This window comes from Siphateles boraxobius, unplaced genomic scaffold, assembly GCF_051911475.1.
Source record: "Siphateles boraxobius isolate OS27281-9 unplaced genomic scaffold, OSU_SipBor_1 359, whole genome shotgun sequence".
NCBI classification, from domain to species: Eukaryota; Metazoa; Chordata; class Actinopteri; order Cypriniformes; family Leuciscidae; genus Siphateles; species Siphateles boraxobius.
Window position 1 is genome coordinate 85,926 of NW_027508985.1, and position 19,791 is coordinate 105,716.

Genomic DNA, 19,791 nt, shown 5'->3' on the forward strand with positions numbered 1-19,791 from the left:
ATAATTATGACATTCAAGTCCGCATTTTAACTTTTTAATATACGTTGTATATCATAATTTCGGCTTAGTATGCCATCATTTTGATACTGTCAATTTCGAGTTTTCTTTTAATCTCATATATTAAGTGTCATTATTTCGAGTTTTCAATTTCATCTCAAAAACTTTTTATAAATTCGACATAATTATGATATACACAAGCCTTTTATCTTATGTGGCGGAAATGGGCCTTCATTCATTTATTTATCTGATAAAAGACAAATTAGTTTATGTGTGATGTGTTCATCCGTCCTACAGGGGGAGCGCGAGTCACACATACACGCTGCTGTTTCCGGCGGAAGTGACGCAGCCTGACAGTTACCGTCGTTATTTGAACACAACAACAGAACAGACGCGCTGAAAATAAACAACATGAAATCAGCTCTGAATCATTATGAGTGTCTTTAATTAATGCTGGGAATGACATGGCGTCAAAATCAGAGCAGCTGCTGATTGTTGTTTCCATTCTTGAAGGTAACGTTAACAGATTTATCACTTAAGACTCCTGCGATAAATAGTAAAAAGTAAATACGGTGCCATAAACGATTAATGGTTAATTAATCATATCAGTCACGTGTTCTCTCGAGGCATTACACGCACATAAGTTCTAACAATATTTAAATGTGCATTTTGCTGATAAATAAGTCATTAATAAAAGTACAATCGGTGCGGTGCAATTAATATAGTAATACCATAGTATTATATGACTTTTTGACAGTGACATTTATAGACAATTTCGACTTTTTATGACATTAAAGTCAGAATTTCAAGTTTTTATTTAGGAATATGAATTTTTAAGTCAGAATTTCAAGTTTTTATTTAGGAATATGAATTTTTAAGTCAGAATTTTAATTTATAAGTTATGTCAGAATTGCGGCGTGTCATATTTTTGACTGTCATTTTCACGATTTTTCATGTCAATTATGACAGTTAAGTCAGAATTTCAATTTTGATATGTTTAATAATTTAAACATTAAAATTGTACAGGTTTCTTTAGCTATAACCTAGAGACATACGCACATTTCATAGGTAACACTTTGCAAGTCCCAGTTGTCAAGAAGGATAGCTTTCATGAACTATATGCATTATGCAATATAATTGTTTTACAGCATATATTAATATTTGAGCAAGACAATTGTACGTTGATCATTCATGTTATTTCATAGTACATTAACTTAGGTTAACAGATAAAATAAAAATTAAAACTCAATTTAAAATGTATTAGTAAATGTTGAAATTAACAAACTAACAATGAACAATACTACAACATTTATTAACCTTAGTTAATGCTAAAAATGTAATCTTATTGTAACGTTATCATTTTATATAAATCCAAAGAGTCTGCTATGCTTAAAGATGGCCATATCTGCAAAGGCCAGAGCATTAAAATTACATAAATGTATGTTATGTGTATTGTCTCACTTCTATATTAGAAAACATAATGATTATCTAATCAAAATAACAATAAAAATCAAATTCTGTCGGCTACATCAACATATCAATGTTGAGAAAGCAATCACGTCACTAGCTTTAAAAACGCTAATTCGCTGGCTAATGAATGCTTAAACGTGACCAGCTGGATATAAACTAATGCAAATAGACGGTAACAATTGCGACGTTAAACATTTGCGTCAGTGTTTTTGTCACATTGTTTGAACCGCTCGAGGTGCTAATGTTAGTCCTCACACACTAATGCAGCATCTAGTCAACAAATTATTACTTTATAATGATATGGCAACATGGACGGTAGAGTTTTATATACTATTTCGCTGTCGGTGTTTTAAATGCGCATCTGAAGTGTCAGCGTGTCACTCTCTGCAGGCTCACGTGTTAAAATAAACACGCGGTGGCAGTTTTTATTTGTCATCTAGAGGGCGCTCTCGCTCTGTGTAACGCCAGCACACTCTTCTCAGCCGCTGCAGCAACCGACGTAACCCGGAAAAACTATCGGTGTGGATTTTTGCCGATAACGATAGCTCTCACTACCAATCAACTATCGGTACTGATATATATATATCGGCAAAACCGATGAATCAGTCGACCTCTAGTGTATATACCATAGTATATCAATATCACTGTAGTAGTTGCCTGCACTGACACTTGCAGAACTTGAACTGAATTGATGTGAGTGCTTTTACAGCTGAATTTATGCTATATTGCTGATTTGAATGAATAATGAGGAAGCTGTTGTGTGTTTTGTCTCTCTAGGCCGCCAGTTTCCCAGAAGTCCTCGGCTCGCTCTGGTCGTTGAGGCTCGTTTTGACGGGGAAACTTTGGCCACAGACGCGGTGGAGCATCGAGAACATCCACAGTTCTGCACTGAACTGGCCTGGGAACTCGACCGGCGGACGCTACACCAGCACAGGTGTGTGTGTATCTGCACTAGAACAGGTGTGTGTATCTGCACCAGCACAGGTGTGTGTGTATCTGCACCAGCACAGGTGTGTGTGTATCTGCACTAGCACAGGTGTGTGTGTATCTGCACCAGCACAGGTGTGTGTGTATCTGCACCAGCACAGGTGTGTGTGTATCTGCACCAGCACAGGTGTGTGTGTATCTGCACCAGCACAGGTGTGTGTGTATCTGCACCAGCACAGGTGTGTGTGTATCTGCACCAGCACAGGTGTGTGTGTATCTGCACCAGCACAGGTGTGTGTGTATCTGCACCAGCACAGGTGTGTGTGTATCTGCACTAGCACAGGTGTGTGTGTACCTGCACTAGCACAGGTGTGTGTGTATCTGCACTAGCACAGGTGTGTGTGTATCTGCACCAGCACAGGTGTGTGTGTATCTGCACCAGCACAGGTGTGTGTGTATCTGCACTAGCACAGGTGTGTGTGTATCTGCACTAGCACAGGTGTGTGTGTATCTGCACTAGCACAGGTGTGTGTGTATCTGCACCAGCACAGGTGTGTGTGTATCTGCACCAGCACAGGTGTGTGTGTATCTGCACCAGCACAGGTGTGTGTGTATCTGCACCAGCGCACGTGTGTTTCTGCACCAGCACAGGTGTGTATCTGCACTAGCACAGGTGTGTGTATCTGCACTAGCACAGGTGTGTGTGTATCTGCACTAGCACAGGTGTGTGTGTATCTGCACTAGCACAGGTGTGTGTGTATCTGCACTAGCACAGGTGTGTGTGTATCTGCACCAGCACAGGTGTGTGTGTATCTGCACCAGCACAGGTGTGTGTGTATCTGCACCAGCACAGGTGTGTGTGTATCTGCACCAGCGCACGTGTGTTTCTGCACCAGCGCACGTGTGTATCTGCACTAGCACAGGTGTGTGTATCTGCACTAGCACAGGTGTGTGTATCTGCACTAGCACAGGTGTGTGTATCTGCACTAGCACAGGTGTGTGTATCTGCACTAGAACAGGTGTGTGTATCTGCACCAGCACAGGTGTGTGTGTGTATTTGCACTAGCACAGGTGTGTGTATCTGCACTAGCACAGGTGTGTGTGTATCTGCACTAGCACAGGTGTGTGTGTATCTGCACTAGCACAGGTGTGTGTGTATCTGCACTAGCACAGGTGTGTGTGTATCTGCACTAGCACAGGTGTGTGTGTATCTGCACTAGCACAGGTGTGTGTATCTGCACTAGCACAGGTGTGTGTATCTGCACTAGCACAGGTGTGTGTGTATCTGCACTAGCACAGGTGTGTGTGTATCTGCACTAGCACAGGTGTGTGTGTATCTGCACTAGCACAGGTGTGTATCTGCACCAGCACACGTGTGTATCTGCACTAGCACAGGTGTGTATCTGCACCAGCACACGTGTGTATCTGCACTAGCACAGGTGTGTGTATCTGCACTAGCACAGGTGTGTGTATCTGCACTAGCACAGGTGTGTGTATCTGCACTAGAACAGGTGTGTGTATCTGCACCAGCACAGGTGTGTGTGTGTATCTGCACTAGCACAGGTGTGTGTATCTGCACTAGCACAGGTGTGTATCTGCACCAGCACAGGTGTGTGTGTTTCTGCACCAGCGCAGGTGTGTGTTTCTGCACCAGCGCAGGTGTGTGTGTTTCTGCACCAGCACAGGTGTGCGTTTCTGCACTAGCACAGGTGTGTGTGTTTCTGCACCAGCACAGGTGTGCGTTTCTGCACCAGCACAGGTGTGTGTATCTGCACTAGAACAGGTGTGTGTATCTGCACCAGCACAGGTGTGTGTGTGTATCTGCACTAGCACAGGTGTGTGTATCTGCACTAGCACAGGTGTGTATCTGCACCAGCACAGGTGTGTGTGTTTCTGCACCAGCACAGGTGTGTGTTTCTGCACCAGCGCAGGTGTGTGTGTTTCTGCACCAGCACAGGTGTGCGTTTCTGCACCAGCACAGGTGTGTGTGTTTCTGCACCAGCACAGGTGTGCGTTTCTGCACCAGCGCAGGTGTGTGTTTAATGCATCAGCGCAGGTGTGTGTTTCTGCACCAGAACAGGTGTGTGTGTTTCTGCACCAGAACAGGTGTGTGTGTTTCTGCACCAGCACAGGTGTGTGTGTTTCTGCACCAGCACAGGTGTGTGTGTTTCTGCACCAGCACAGGTGTGTGTGTTTCTGCACCAGCACAGGTGTGTGTGTTTCTGCACCAGCACAGGTGTGTGTGTTTCTGCACCAGCACAGGTGTGTGTTTAATGCATCAGCGCAGGTGTGTGTTTCTGCACCAGAACAGGTGTGTGTGTTTCTGCACCAGCACAGGTGTGTGTGTTTCTGCACCAGCACAGGTGTGTGTTTAATGCATCAGCGCAGGTGTGTGTTTCTGCACCAGAACAGGTGTGTGTGTTTCTGCACCAGCACAGGTGTGTGTTTAATGCATCAGCGCAGGTGTGTGTTTCTGCACCAGAACAGGTGTGTGTGTTTCTGCACCAGCACAGGTGTGTGTGTTTCTGCACCAGCACAGGTGTGTGTGTTTCTGCACCAGCACAGGTGTGTGTGTTTCTGCACCAGCACAGGTGTGTGTGTTTCTGCACCAGCACAGGTGTGTGTGTTTCTGCACCAGCACAGGTGTGTGTGTTTCTGCACCAGCACAGGTGTGTGTGTTTCTGCACCAGCACAGGTGTGTGTGTTTCTGCACCAGCGCAGGTGTGTGTTTAATGCATCAGCGCAGGTGTGTGTTTCTGCACCAGCACAGGTGTGTGTGTTTCTGCACCAGAACAGGTGTGTGTCTTTCTGCACCAGCGCAGGTGTGTGTTTAATGCACCAGCGCAGGTGTGTGTGTTTCTGCACCAGCACAGGTGTGCGTTTCTGCACCAGCACAGGTGTGTGTTTAATGCACCAGCGCAGGTGTGTGTTTCTGCACCAGCACAGGTGTGTGTGTTTTTGCACCAGAACAGGTGTGTGTGTTTCTGCACCAGCACAGGTGTGTGTGTTTCTGCACCAGCACAGGTGTGTGTTTAATGCATCAGCGCAGGTGTGTGTTTCTGCACCAGAACAGGTGTGTGTGTTTCTGCACCAGCGCAGGTGTGTGTTTAATGCACCAGCGCAGGTGTGTGTGTTTCTGCACCAGCACAGGTGTGTGTTTAATGCACCAGCGCAGGTGTGTGTTTCTGCACCAGCACAGGTGTGTGTGTTTTTGCACCAGAACAGGTGTGTGTGTTTCTGCACCAGCGCAGGTTTGTGTGTTTCTGCACCAGCACAGGTGTGTGTTTCTGCACCAGCGCAGGTGTGTGTGTTTCTGCACCAGCGCAGGTGTGTGCGTTTCTGCACCAGCACAGGTGTGCGTTTATGCACCAGCGCAGGTGTGTGCGTTTATGCACCAGCGCAGGTGTGTGTGTTTCTTCACCAGCGCAGGTGTGTGTGTATCTGCACCAGCGCAGGTGTGTGTGTTTCTGCACCAGCGCAGGTTTGTGTGTTTCTTCACCAGCGCAGGTGTGTGTGTTTCTGCACCAGCGCAGGTGTGTGTGTATCTGCACCAGCGCAGGTTTGTGTGTTTCTTCACCAGCGCAGGTGTGTGTGTTTCTGCACCAGCGCAGGTGTGTGTGTTTCTGCACCAGCGCAGGTGTGTGTGTTTCTGCACCAGCGCAGGTGTGTGTATTTCTGCACCAGCGCAGGTGTGTGTGTGTGTGTCTGTGTAGGACGCTTCATTCACTCACAAAAATAAATGTTTTATATATTTACGGTAGGAAATTTACAAAATACCTTCATAGAACATGATCTTCATAGAAAGCGATCATTTTGACCCATACAATGTATTATTGGCTATTGCCACAAATATAAGCGTGCGACTCGTGACTGGTTTTGTGATCAGGGTCACATATGTAAGTGCTATGACCCTTCGAAGTTTAGTCTTTAGTCTAGTTTAGTTTTTTTTTAGTTTAAAGGCTACTGGAAACACGCCTTGTCTCGTTCCCACAGGCTGCAGAGGACTCCCATCAAACTGCAGTGTTACGCGGTGGACAGCGGCTCGGGCGCCAGAGAGAGTGTGGGATACATCGTCCTCGAGCTCAGATCCGTGCAGGACGTCAAGCAGGTCAGCAGAGGAACGCCACGCTGACCTTTCAACTTTAGAATTGTTAAGAGTTTTAAATGTGTTCGAAAGAGTCTCTTCTGCTCAGCAAGGCTTTATGCAGTAAAAACAGTGACATATTATTATCACTATGTGATTATTGATGATTATTATCATCAATGTTGAAACAGTTCATATTATATTTTTGTGGAAACTGATTCATTTGATTTTTTAGGATTCTTTGATGAATAGAAAGTTCAAAAGAACAGTGTTTATTTTAAATAGAATCTTTTGTAACATTATAAATGTCTTTACTGTCACTTTTGATTTAATGTGTTCTTGATGAATAAAAGTATTAATTTATTTTTTAAAAACCTGAAGTGAATTTTATATTATATCCCAGCGAACATGTTCTCAGAACATGGCAAATTCTCTAAAAGTTATGAACAAACGTTCTTCTTGTGAGGTCGATATAATGTTTGCTTAAAGGTCTTTAATAACGTTCTCTAAATTTTAGCACAAAAACATTACTTTTACATTTGCTGCTCAAGAAACATTTATGATTATTATTTAAGTTTACTGCTTAATATTTGTGTAGGAACCAAACCAGGATACACTACTGTTCAAAAGTTTGAGGTTAAAGAAATTCATATTCATCAAAGATATTAAATTAACCAAAGGTGACAGTAAAGACATTTTTAATGTTACAAAATATTATATTTAAAATAAACGCTGTTTTTTAACTCTATTCATGAAAGAATCCTGAGCAACAAAATGCATCTCAGTTTCCACAAATAAAATGAACATTGATAATAATCATAAATGTTTCTTGAGCATCAAATCATCATATTATAGTGATTTCTGAAGGATCATGTGACACTGAAGACTGGAGTAATGATGCTGAAAATTCAGCTTTAATCACAGGAATAAATTACACTTTACTATATATATTCACATAGAAAACAGCTTTTTCCTTCTCGTTAGTTTGGTGTGTAGTTGTAAATGGTGTTTGTGTTCCTCAGGCTCCTAAATGGCATCCTCTGCTCAGCAGCAAATACACGAAACTCAAACCTGCCCTCCTGATCAGTGTGATGTTGGAGAACGACACAAAGCAAACCGCGGAGAGCTTCAAGGCAAAGAAAGCTCCGCCGAGAGCAGGTACTAGCGCTCATGTTCACCTGGGCTGAGAGGAAACATCGGTTCATATGGCAAGCCGTTTTAGCTTATTATTATATCCAGCGCTACTCGTCGTAATTGCATTGTTACTAGTAAGAATTCATTTAGACAGCTCTACAATTCAATTCTTACTAGTAGCTAGGGACGCTTATATTGACTGTTTAACCGTTAACCGAAAGTAAACATTTAACCGAATAACACTACCAGTGAAATGGTTTAAAAGTTTAGTTTTTTTAGTTTGCTGCATGGGTAAAAAAATATTATATAGCCTATATTTGTTAACTCACAGGGCGCGTCGACTCGCAACCACACGTCCTTCAAACATATTTCGCTGAGCAAGCACAATGAAGCGAGCGAAAAGCAGTAGCTACTGTGTGGGACCATTTCGACAGATAGGGCGACGAAGTTACTTGGAAAATATGCTACGCGGTATTAAAATACAGCAGTAGTGCAAGTACAATGCAATATCACTGGCGAAGCAAATGAAAGGCGCTTCCCGAAGCTGGCCACTATAGAGACGTTATCTCTGTATTCCCAGGATATCTGCATCGGAGAGGCTGGAGCTGACTATGCTCCAGACTAACCCCACATCATGTAGACATGCTACTTTAAAAAAATAAAAATAAACTAGACAAGCTGTGGATTGAGGTAGGCCTGATATTTTTATTTGACGAAAAAACTTAGTCTGACGGAAAACAAATTGCCGGTTTTTCAAAGCTTCAAACAAATTCAGTGTTTTCTTTTAATCTTCTTAATTTGCGGATTAAGTTAAAAGAATATATTTAGTGTAGGCCTATTTTATGTTTTTCTCTGTTGTCACTGTCAGAAATGCTGCAGGCGAGTGAACATGTGATGTGAATCCAGGTTCTGTGTGCTGCTGTTTGCACGTTAATATAAACCCGTGAAACTTTATTTTGGTATCTTTAACGGGTCACAGACACTCGTCAATTTTATTTTTATTTAATGCCAATTCAATATTATAATCTTATCAGTAACCGTAAAGAGCATCCCTAGTTTATGTCCTTCTATCCTTCCCTTTTTCCTCATGTTCTCTGCTTCTGTTGATGGGCTGCAAAACTTCATGTCCCATCAACCCTCTACAATGCATATGAGACTATTTATATTACGCCCTAAAAGTATTTACTCTTTTTGTAAAGAAAAAGTGCATACTTTTGAGTGTGTTGCAGAAGAGTACACAAGCTTTGAGACAAACTATCATGTCATACAATTGCGTTATTAATTAAGTTCTATCATAAATTAGTGCTTCATTATCATAATATCTTAATATAATGCTTGATTGACTGATGCTAAAATACAATCATGCTGGTTTTTCCACACGGTTTGTGCTTGTTCAGTTCATCATTGTACAAATCAACAAAATGTAATTGTAGTGTGGTGAAACATTCATCAGTCCATTTATTCCAAAAAGTACAATTATTGTTTCTAAAATGATAACAAAAGGTAAAAACTCTTAATGCTGGTTAATGTGATGAAGCGTATCGGGTTCCTGTGGACTTCAGCGAGCGTTCTGTTGATGATGATGTCCTGTGAACGCTCTCGCCCGCAGGTTCTCCAGCGCTAGTTCCTCTAGAAGCTGCTAAACTCACAGCGGTTCTGAACGAGGAAGAAGCGTTTCATCAGATCGGGCCTGAAGATCTCTGCGCGGACATGTTTGTGCTGTCGGTAACGGTAGCGTTTGCTACTAAACTGGAGCAGGTACATGAATCTCATTACTGTATTTGATGTTTTAAAGAGGATCTATTGTGCTTTTCTCAATCTTCATCTGTGTTTAGTGTGTAATGTTGCTGTTTGATCACGAAGAAGCTCCAGTTCTTCTCTATATCAGTGTTTCTGAACTCCTGAAACGCCTCCATTGTATCTTGAGTTTCTTCCGGGAACGAACACGTCACAATATTCCTCATTATAATAGTTCATATGCAGAATAAAGGGGCGGGGCCTGGTTGAGTTAGTTAGTAGTGTGTTAAACTGGCGGTTATGGTAAGGGGCGGGACATTTCCCAAACACACTCAAAGCACTCGACCAATCACAACACACTGCTCCAGCTGACCAATCAGAGCACAGTGTGCTTTTCAGAAGGAGGGGCTTCATAGAGACAGGAAGTAAACAAAGCGTTACTGACAGACTGGGAAGAGAGGAGCCGCAACAATGGAGAATATGAGGAAAATAATCAACATTCAAGCTGGAAAACCTGTTCTAGTAGCAAAAGCAAAACTTTGCAAAAGAGCATAATATGACACATTTTCTGTTCTTCAGTTGATCTCCAGCTCGACTAAGCTCTCCGTTGAGGGGTCCGAGTTCTTCTTCTATTACACTCTCCTGGGGAACGACGTCACCAGCGAACCGTTCCAGAACCTCATCAGCCCAAACTTCGAGCCGGAGCGAGCGTCCGTCCGCATCCGCAGCAGTGAGCGAGTCCTTCGCCTGTTCCTCAGCCAGCAGCCGTGTCTCCAGGTGAACATCATGATCGTGTAGACCAGGCCTGTGTTAGGGCTGGGCGATATATCCATATAAATAATTTATCGATATAGTTCAAATCAGAGGCAGAGTGGCAATCGGGAGAGTCGGGACTTTTCCCGTGTTACGAGGCCGGGAGGGCCGGTCTGATAATAGTTATACATTGCAAGTTCTTAGCAACACCATCCAAACTGTGCAGCCTCTCTGCTCAACCCGTATATACATTTACATTTTACATTTATTCATTTAGCTGACGCTTTTATCCAAAGCGACTTACAATTGCTATATTTCAGAGGTCGCACGCCTCCGAGGCAACTAGGGGTTAAGTGTCTTGCTCAGGGACACATTGGTGTCTCACAGGGGATTCGAACCCGGGTCTCTCACACCAAAGGCATGTGTCTTATCCACTGCACCATCACCACGCCGGGTAAATAAATGCATCGATCCGCAAATCTTGTTTAAGTTCTTAAATGGTCGTGTGGTAGATCTTTTGCCAAGCGTGTCAGAGGTTACGGGTTCTTATCTTATCATCAAAACAGTGGTTACAGTCTATATCAAGCAGGGGCATGTTTGTGTGCATATTATTTTGTTATTTCACCGGGATGAATAGAGTGTCTCCGCAACGGCGATAGATTGAAGCGCGCGAGCCGCAAGACAACACTGTATCCATGCAACCGATCACCGCGGACACGAGCGCTCAGGTTGAGTTCAAAAACAACACATTTTAGTGCTAGATCTCTTATTAAATAGCGAACTAAATGAATGCTCTGCTAGTTAACCGGAGAGGTTTTATTCATTTGTATTAGGTACATCCGTGCCTTAATGTTTCAAAAAGTGGTGGGGGAATTAAATTTGATCCTGAGAAAAAGTGGTGGGACGACTTCACTGGATCTAAACAAATCAATCTAACTATAGATGTGACCAGTAGGGGTGGCTTTCTTAATCTATGTAAAATCATTTTGCAAGGGTTCTTGCAAAAAAAAACTTTTTCTTTTTACCAAAAAATACTACTACTAATAATATTATAATAATAAAATACTATTAAAAAGCCATTTATAGTTGTTTTTTAATTAAATTAATCTTCATTAGTTTAATCTTCACACACACAAAAATGTCACAACACGACAGCCATCGGCGCTGATCGTCAACAAACTCGTCTCTATACGCGCGTGACTCCGATCCTCAACCTGATGAACTGGAGAATATTCTGATTGTTCCAAATCAATCTGACCTCTGACCTGTAATGCTCCTGAATCATTATCATACACTGTTGGTTCGTTGGCCAGAGGAGAACTGAGACTGAGTCTGGTTTCTCACAAGAGTTGGTTCTTTCGCTGTCGCCTTTTCCTTTGTTGCCATCGGCTTGGCTTGCTTAGTTCGGGACATTAAATTTAACATTTAATATAATTTTCAGCAATAATATTGATCTCCTGCATTGACACTATTATATAAGAACTGAACTGAGCTGGACGATGACATCACAGTTGACTCCAGAGCGGCTGTATGTATATATATATATAAATGAACTAAATTAATAACTTTTTTACAGCAGAAATGAACATCACTGAACTTACTTAAGCTGGACTGTGACGCTATTTTCTTCTGGAAACAAACTTTTTTGCATTATTTTCCTGTTATCTCTGTAAAGCTGCTTTGAAACACTCTGTGCTGTAAAAGCGCTGTATAAATGTGACTGGACTGATAGTGAAGAATGTACAGGTTGTGATGTAGCTTGTGTTTTGCACACAGATCCATCTCTGCTGTGGAAACCAGTCTCTCGGCAGCACTGACGTCAGTCTGGCCGGGTTAATAAGGAGTGGCGCTGATCTGAGCAAACATCCGGCAACTATAGAGGGCGCTTTCATCCTTCAGCCCCCGAACCGGGTGAAGCCGGACCTGAAGCCGGTCCCGCCGGACCTCCAGCCCACGGTGGGCGTCTCTGTGACCCTGAGAGCCGAGGATATCTCTCATCAGGTGATCATACGAGACGCATCATGTGCAGGGATATTATACAGTCAAAGCAACATTTATCCAGACACTTCAACATTTCTCACATTACAATACAATATTTATTTATAAAGCACATTTAAAAACAGCCCAGGCCGACCAAAGTGCTGTACATAGGAGAGGATATAATGCAAAGCAGTACAGGACAATAGAAATACATAAGAAATAGAAGAAATAGAAAAGTAGTAGACGGTCATACACCAATATAGCATTACAGTATAAAACAAAGTGAGGCATATATAAAAACATAACAAGTGCAAAAGATAGTAACAGGGCAGACTGCGGACGGCATGCCAACAACATCGGCGCCATCTTCATTTGCCCCATTATCACAGTTTATTCGCTATAGTTGGTAATAAAATCTGACCAGAACTCAGTTGATATTTGACTGGTTTTGTCCGTCCTTCTGTTAGACTCTCACACATGAATTATGTTGAATATCTGTCAGCTGTTAAATTTAACTACACAATTAGATAATACCAGTTTAGCTCAACCAATCACCAAGCAATGCTTCATGTTGTTCAGTCTGTGGTGTAAAAAGGTGCATTAGTTATTAAAGAAAAAACACTTCAGCAAAACATGATCAGCTCAAAGTGTCTGAATAACTATTAAAGTCCCATATTATACTGGTAGTCGCTGTATGAAGAATTATTGGGTATAATAATGTCACAGTTTACTTTATTTTGCTCTCCTCACTTACAGAAATGAACTATAGAGTCCTGCACACACTAGTAATAAAATATCAAAAATGATATCTGGTGTCTGAATAATGTGTGGTTTGATTCTTTCAGTGTTTTAACAGATCTTTTTTTTTAACAGTTAGACATTGAAAACGGACCTAAAACTCCAGTGAAGAAAGGCCCCGTTCCAGCCAGCCGTCGTGAATGTCCCTCAGAGGAGCACAGAGTCCCGATGAGCCCGTCACCCGACAGGAAGTCACATGACCCGCCTCTTCTGTCTCCGGCTGCTTCTCCTGAGCACTCGGAGAGCGAGGCCGAGAGTCTGACCAGTGATGTCAGACAGGCTCCACCCACAACACATGACAGACAGGCTCCGCCCACAACACATGACAGAGAGGCTCCACCCACAGATCATGACAGACAGGCCCCGCCCACAACACATGGCAAGTTTTCACGCCAACCTTCTGGTCTCTCTCTTGAGTTCAACACGGAAGTGATTAAACTGCAGTTCCTCCACTGGCCACTAGAGACCGGCTGCAGAAGAGACTCAATCCCATAAACCCCCATGTTAAAAGCCCAACTTTACTGCAGAAAAAAAACATGTTTGAAGGACAATTCCAGCCAAAAATGAACCTAGGGCTAAATAACGCATGGGCACCTAGTCGACCGTTCTCTGGGATGCGTTTTCATGATAATCGAATGTACCCAGTTTTAACGTTATTTTTTAGTTTAACCACAGATTAGCTTATAACGCTAGTGTATCGGGCATCGAATAAGTAAAAAATAAAAATCTCTAGTTAATACCACTAACAAGGCTCAAAATAGCCCCACACTAACACGCTAGCATAATGAGGGTCTCTACCTGCAAACCGAAGCACTGAGAACTGTGTAAGTGTGCAGACAGTTTAATAAGAACATACTTTATAAAGACAGTACACTTCAGTATACAAGCAGGACCATCTTTGGAGAACAGACGAACCACGAACGCCGTGCCAGTGCTGGTCGATAGTCACAGTTCAGCTCACGTAGCACAGCGTTCGTGTGTGTGTGTGTGTGTGTGTGTGTGTGTGTGTGTGTGTGTGTGTGTGTGTGTGTGTGTGTGTGTGTGTGTGTGTGTGTGTGTGTGTGTGTGTGTGTGTGTGTGTGTGTGTGTGTGTGTGTGTGATCATACAGCAGAATCAGAATCAGAAGGTGCTTTATTGCCAAGTAGTGTTTTACACATACGAGGAATTTGCTTTGGTCGTAAGGTGCTACATGTAGACAAACATACAGTTGACATAAATAAATGTAGGAACATATATAAATATGAAATGAAAATAAAATAAATTGACAAAATAAAATATACAACAATAAAGATTAACTACAAGTATGTGCAATGTGCCAGGTTGTGCATGAAATGAGAAGAAAGTTTTTACATGTGCAGAGACATTTGAGTAATTTGCAAGGGGGGATTGTCGGTGGGGGACCCGGGCCTTGTTAAGGAGGCTAGCTGCCGACGGGAAGAAACTGTTTTTGTGGCGAGAGGTTTTGGTCCTGATGGACCGCAGCTTCCTGCCAGAGGGGAGAGTCTAAAACAGTGTGTGTCCGGGGTGGGAGGGGTCAGCTGCAATCTTTCCTGCTCGCCTCAGAGTCCTGGAGGCGTACAGGTCCTGAAGTGATGGAAGATTGCAGCCAATCACCTTCTCTGCAGAGCGAATGATACCCTGCAGCTGACCTTGTCCCTGGCGGTGGCAACAGCGTACCACATGGTACTATTATTATAATAACAACATAATAACACCATCTCATTATCTGTGTGTTTTCAGATGTTCCTGCTGGTGTTGCTGAAGCTGAAGATTCTTCAGTGTCTGTTTCTGCTCCTAAGATCTCGATCCCGGCCTCGGCTCATCACTTCTGCTTCTCTCTGGACCTGCGCAGCGTTCGGGATCTCAGGACCAGCTTCCCGGTCAACTGCATCCTCAGGTCAGCTCCAGTCTCCTTCATTTATACAGCGCTTTTTACAGCACACAGTGTTTCAAAGCAGCTTTACAGAGATAACAGGAAAATAATGCAACAAATTTGTTTCTTGAAGAAAATAGCGTCACAGTCCAGCTTAAGTAAGTTCAGTGATGTTCATTTCTGCTGTAAAAAAGTTCTCATATAATAGTGTCAATGCAGGCAGATCAATAATATTGTTGAATATTAAATTACCTGTCCTCCACTAAGCAAGCCAAAAGCCAATGGTGGAAAAGTAGGGCTGGGCAAAAAAAACACATTTTTCGATTAATCGTTTTTTAAAATGTGGTCTATTCAAAATTGATTCTCAGAATGGCATGAATTGATTTTTTTCCCATATTTATTTATCTATCACCCAAAAGCCAGTATTAGTTTTCCTACACTTCATAAGCTTGCAGACTCCATGTTACAGCTAATGCTGTGAGATTTTATGTTTGTTTTATCTTAAAGATAAAATAACCTGATCCTGTTTGATCGAGGCATGCGACTGTTAGGGCTGGGACAGTTACCGCATTACGGGAATACCGCGGTCACGTGACTCCAACCGCGGGTCTGAGCTCGTCACCGTTATCACCGCACAAAAAAAAAAAAACCTTGGCCTGCACATGTGTGCACGTTGTGTCTAATGACATGGATTCATTGATTCTAATGACATGGATTATGTCTAATGATATTGTGTCTTACATGGATTCAAGGTTTTCTAAACAAAACTTATCAAAAGATGGAGCAAATCCGACCTTTCGCGAGTTGAGGAGCGCAATGTTCCATGACGCATAATAACATTCCATTCGTATTAAAGATGCACGGATGGGCTATTATTATTTCATCCGCAACCGCATCACAAAACTCATCATCTGTCCGCCATCCACCCGCACCAACGTTTTTTGATCAACTTTCGAAACCGCATCCGCGGCGCTGACTGTTTTAAGGTCTATGAGCGATGCGAGGCGCTGCTGTCGCGAGGCTAGAAAGCTCTTGGCTGTTCTAGAAAGAACACTGATCCAATGCAGCAAAGTTATTTAAAGGCTAAAGTCCCTAGTATATTGGCTATGTTGTATCTAGGGGTGTGAACCTACACTGGTCTCACGGTTCGGTTCGATTACGATTATCATGTCATCGATTCAGTTCAAATCGATATAGTGATGCATCGCGGTGCACTGCATCTGCAATTTAAATTTTTACTCCAAAAGTGATGTGTGCGTGTGCGTGTTCGCCTGTTCGGGAAGTCGCACTGACAGAAACAGTGACATTCCAGTTTAAGTTTCAAGGGAGTAAAGCCTGTTTATGCCATTTAGTAAATGAAATTGTGTCAAATAAAATTTTGTTGTAAGAAATGTGGGTTGGCTATTTAAAGCGGTTTACCGCCATACCGCAGGAAAATCTTGCTTTTCAACCGCGGTTAGAAAAAATCCATACCGCCCCACCCCTAGCGACTGTTCAGATTTATCCAATTTTCAGCATAGTTTTTTCATCTTGCATCAAAATCCTGTCTATTCATTGTATGCATTTGAAATATAGAGTTGGGTTCTGTTTTAATGAACCCAAGTGCACCTAAAATAAAAAGAGTTGAATATACATGTTTGTGGCTCTCAATTTCTTTTTATGAGTTAACCACTTGTAAACTTATGTTCACTGTTCTTTTTTATAAATATAGGAATTGTATTAAATTGAGACATTGAGTCGAAATTCTTAGAAAGGATGTCAGAATTGTGTTATAAAGTCAGAATTGTGAGTTATAAAGTAAATTATACATTTCTGACTTACAAAACAAATCTGACTTTATATCTCGCAGTTCTGAATTTCTAACCCAGGAGACTCTGGGAACATGAACGGACTCTTCTGAAGTGTTACGCGGTTTCCTCTGGTTGCAGATACGCGTACCCGTTCTTCGGCAGTGCGTCTCCCATCATGACGAGTCCAGCGGTGGAGGTGAAGAAGAACACAGAGGTGTTTCTCCCACAGTCCTTCTGTGCCTTTGACTTCGCCGCTCTGCCCAATCAGCTTCAGGACACGTTCCTCAGGTCAGTAGGGCTGTCGAAACGGCTGAAAGGCTACATTTGTGAATTTCTTTCTTAAAGGTACACTGTGATTTTTAGCGACATCTAGTGGTGAGGTTGCGAATTGCACCCAACAGAAGTTACGGTGGCCGACAGGAGAAGATGGACAACAGAGAGTCTTTGAATTGCCATTGTGTATGAAATGTGCTCTATAAATAAACCTGCCTTGCCTCTGATGAAAACACAAAATACTTGTTGGTTGGTTTGAGTTGTTGTTGTTGTGTGTTCAGGGTTCCTCTGCTGGTGGAGATGTGGCACCGAGAGCCCAGTTCTCCTGATGTTCTGCTGGGTTCTGTCAGTATTCAGCTGTCTCGTCTCCTCAGCTCGGAGAAATCCCGGTTCTTGGACCCGTCGGGCCGGCAGCGCTGGAGACAGAGCTGTTCTGAGAGGATTCCCATCATTAAAGCCCACGGGTTTGTGTCATCTCAGGCCCGGTCCTCAAGCGTACACTTGAACCTTACAGCGTTAGTTCACCCAAAAATTAAGATTCTGTCAGTAATTACCGGAGGTTGCTTGTACTTTATGCATGCAGATAAAGTTAAACATACTTGCATATCTCTGGGCGAGTTTACAGGACTATATTCAGTTGTTGGATCATGTTCTGCTCAGTCCCCGCAGCGCACGGGTCTCACCTCTAGATGGCGGCCTCGAAACACACTATGTGAAATATCTAAGTGAGGGAGCATTTCTCTTAAAGGGACAGTTCACTCAAAAATGCACATTCTGACATCATTCTTTCTTTTTCACAGCACAAAAGAACATGTTTTGTAGAATGCTGGGAGACATTAGACGCCATTGTAGTCAATAATTGTATCCCTTAAAACTCATCTTTGATCACCAAAATTACATATTTAAATGTTTTTTCCTTAAAGTTCTTCATGCCTTAAAATATCTTGAATGTAACTTGACACCCTTGACTCATTTAGTATGCGTGGTTCTATGAATATGCAAATGAGCCCCGCCTCCACTCAGAGATCCACTGGTTGACGATCACACGTTGATCTGATTGGTTACAAGGTAGTTTGTGACGTCAGAAACACCAGCGATTTCAAAGCGTGTTTTTGAGACTGTCTTTGGTTCACTGCAGTTTTAAGGAGAAAATACTCAGCAATGCTGTTGACTTATGAAGTTACACATGGTTTGTCTTAAAGCATATTAAAAACACCACATAGACATATAAACAACATTAAAATTTGGATTTTCATCTGATCAGTCTATTTAGATGAAGTATTTCCAGGCTAAAGCAGGTTGAACTGAATTCTGTGTCCGCAGGTCTGAGAAGTTGGCTGAACTCTGTTACGTGAGCGTTCTTGAAGATCTGGGTTTTGTGAAAGCTCAAGAAATCCACGTCTCTGAATCCTCACAGGTATCAGATGTTTACTTTTACATTTATGCATTTGGACTTACATTGCATTTCAAGGTCCACATTTACAGTCTTATCAGTTCTTGCTTTCCCTGGGAATCGAACCCATGACCTTGGCGTTGCAAGCGCCAACGCTCTACAGCTAGTTTAGTTTCTGGAGTATCTGTGAATGTTAATGCGTCTTGAACAGGAGGATTATGGGTAATGTTTGTTTGCAGGCAGCAGTGGCTCCTCCTCAGGGTCACGGGGCGTCAGAAACACTCACGCGACCTCGAGAAACCCTGGAGTACAAGGCAGCGCTGGAGCTGGAACTGTGGAAGGAGATGCAGGAAGACATGTTTGATAATCAGGTATCGGCTCAGTTCATCTGATCCGCTGGAAAAACCAGCAATGCAAGTTTGAGATCTCGCGAGAATCACGACTTGCTTTACGTCACGACGTCACGTACATCAACAACATATGAAGCCCTCTATGTGTGTTCAGCTGAAGCAGAAGGAGTTGAGTCACATGCAGGCGCTGGCGGAGGAGTGGAGAAGAAGAGATCAGCAGCGAGAGGCTCTCATCAAGAAAAAGGTCCGCACACACACACACACACACACACACACACACACACACACTGACTGCATAAAGGGTTAAATCACACGAGAAATAGAATTCACTATATGAATGTTCAGGCTGTTTTGTTGCATGGCAGGATTTAAACGTGGCTCTGTTCCTCAAATAAAGTAGCGCATTAGTTTGTGTGTAAAAGAGCATTAAAGATCATCATGTGTTCGGATCATACAGAGTTTCGGATCATACAGAGTTTCGGATCATACAGAGTTTCGGATCATACAGAGTTTCGGATCATACAGAGTTTCGGATCATACAGAGTTTCGGATCATACAGAGTTTCGGATCATACAGGAGTTCTACGGGAGTGGAATTAGTTGTCGACTGATATTGACTTTATTTAATGCTATTTAATTTAATAATAGTAAAAACACTAAATAACAATTGCTGAAATTAAATGAATTTTTATTTTACATAATATTTATTCAGATCTCACTGCTCGACTCACCAAGGTTTGTGAAATTAAATGCTTATTTTCAAAGACTTGTTTTAATAATATATATGCATACTTGCTGAATGCTGACGATAGAAAGGCAAACTTTTACATTTATGCGTTTGGTGCTTTTATACAAAGCGACTTACACTGCATATCAAGGTACATGTTTACTTTCTTATCAGTTCTTATCAAACGCCATAATTCTTCCTCTATTACTAATAATAGCTTAATAATACTAATAACTTTTTTTGTATACTGATGTTTAACCGTTGTGTCTAATAATTTATTAGATAGATTTGTAAAACGTTATGAAAGCTTGTTTCTGCCATGAAATAAAAAAAGGAATTCTGACTTTTTAAAAATGAAAGTTCTGACTTTTTTTTTTCTTGCAATTGAAAGTTTATACCTCACAAATCTGAAACGTCCGAATTGTGAGAAACTCGGAATTGTGAGGAAAAAACTCTGAATAGTGGATATAAACTCAAAACTCTGAATAGTGGATATAAACTCAAA

The 19,791-nt window shown here is 42.2% G+C and overlaps 1 protein-coding gene across 2 annotated transcripts; it reads left to right on the top strand.

Annotated features, from left to right (window-relative positions):
• The first annotated feature begins 347 nt into the window (after positions 1-347).
• Positions 348-19,060, top strand: LOC143702880 (centrosomal protein of 120 kDa-like). Of its 2 annotated transcripts, none has more exons than XM_077196788.1 (14): positions 348-510; positions 2,245-2,401; positions 6,388-6,502; positions 7,501-7,636; positions 9,222-9,370; positions 9,929-10,126; positions 11,879-12,103; positions 12,956-13,259; positions 14,622-14,778; positions 16,683-16,832; positions 17,099-17,281; positions 18,141-18,234; positions 18,450-18,581; positions 18,715-19,060. In XM_077196788.1, exons 1-14 carry the CDS (start codon positions 462-464, stop codon positions 18,865-18,867), a joined length of 2,202 nt encoding a protein of 733 aa, XP_077052903.1. In that variant the 5' UTR covers positions 348-461; the 3' UTR covers positions 18,868-19,060. The 2 variants fall into 2 exon arrangements, with proteins under 2 accessions (XP_077052903.1, XP_077052904.1); XM_077196789.1 differs by having other exon boundaries at positions 12,956-13,204; positions 14,621-14,778.
• The last annotated feature ends 731 nt before the right edge of the window (positions 19,061-19,791 follow it).

What these genes read in the sequence shown, in the direction of transcription:
- LOC143702880 (XM_077196788.1), top strand. Translation starts at nt 462, where the DNA reads ATGGCGTCAAAATCAGAGCAGCTGCTGATTGTTGTTTCCATTCTTGAA. An exon ending in CTTCAGGACACGTTCCTCAG is followed by an intron (nt 16,833 to 17,098) that starts GTCAGTAGGGCT and finishes TTGTGTGTTCAG; the next exon opens with GGTTCCTCTGCTGGTGGAGA. An exon ending in AAGACATGTTTGATAATCAG is followed by an intron (nt 18,582 to 18,714) that starts GTATCGGCTCAG and finishes ATGTGTGTTCAG; the next exon opens with CTGAAGCAGAAGGAGTTGAG.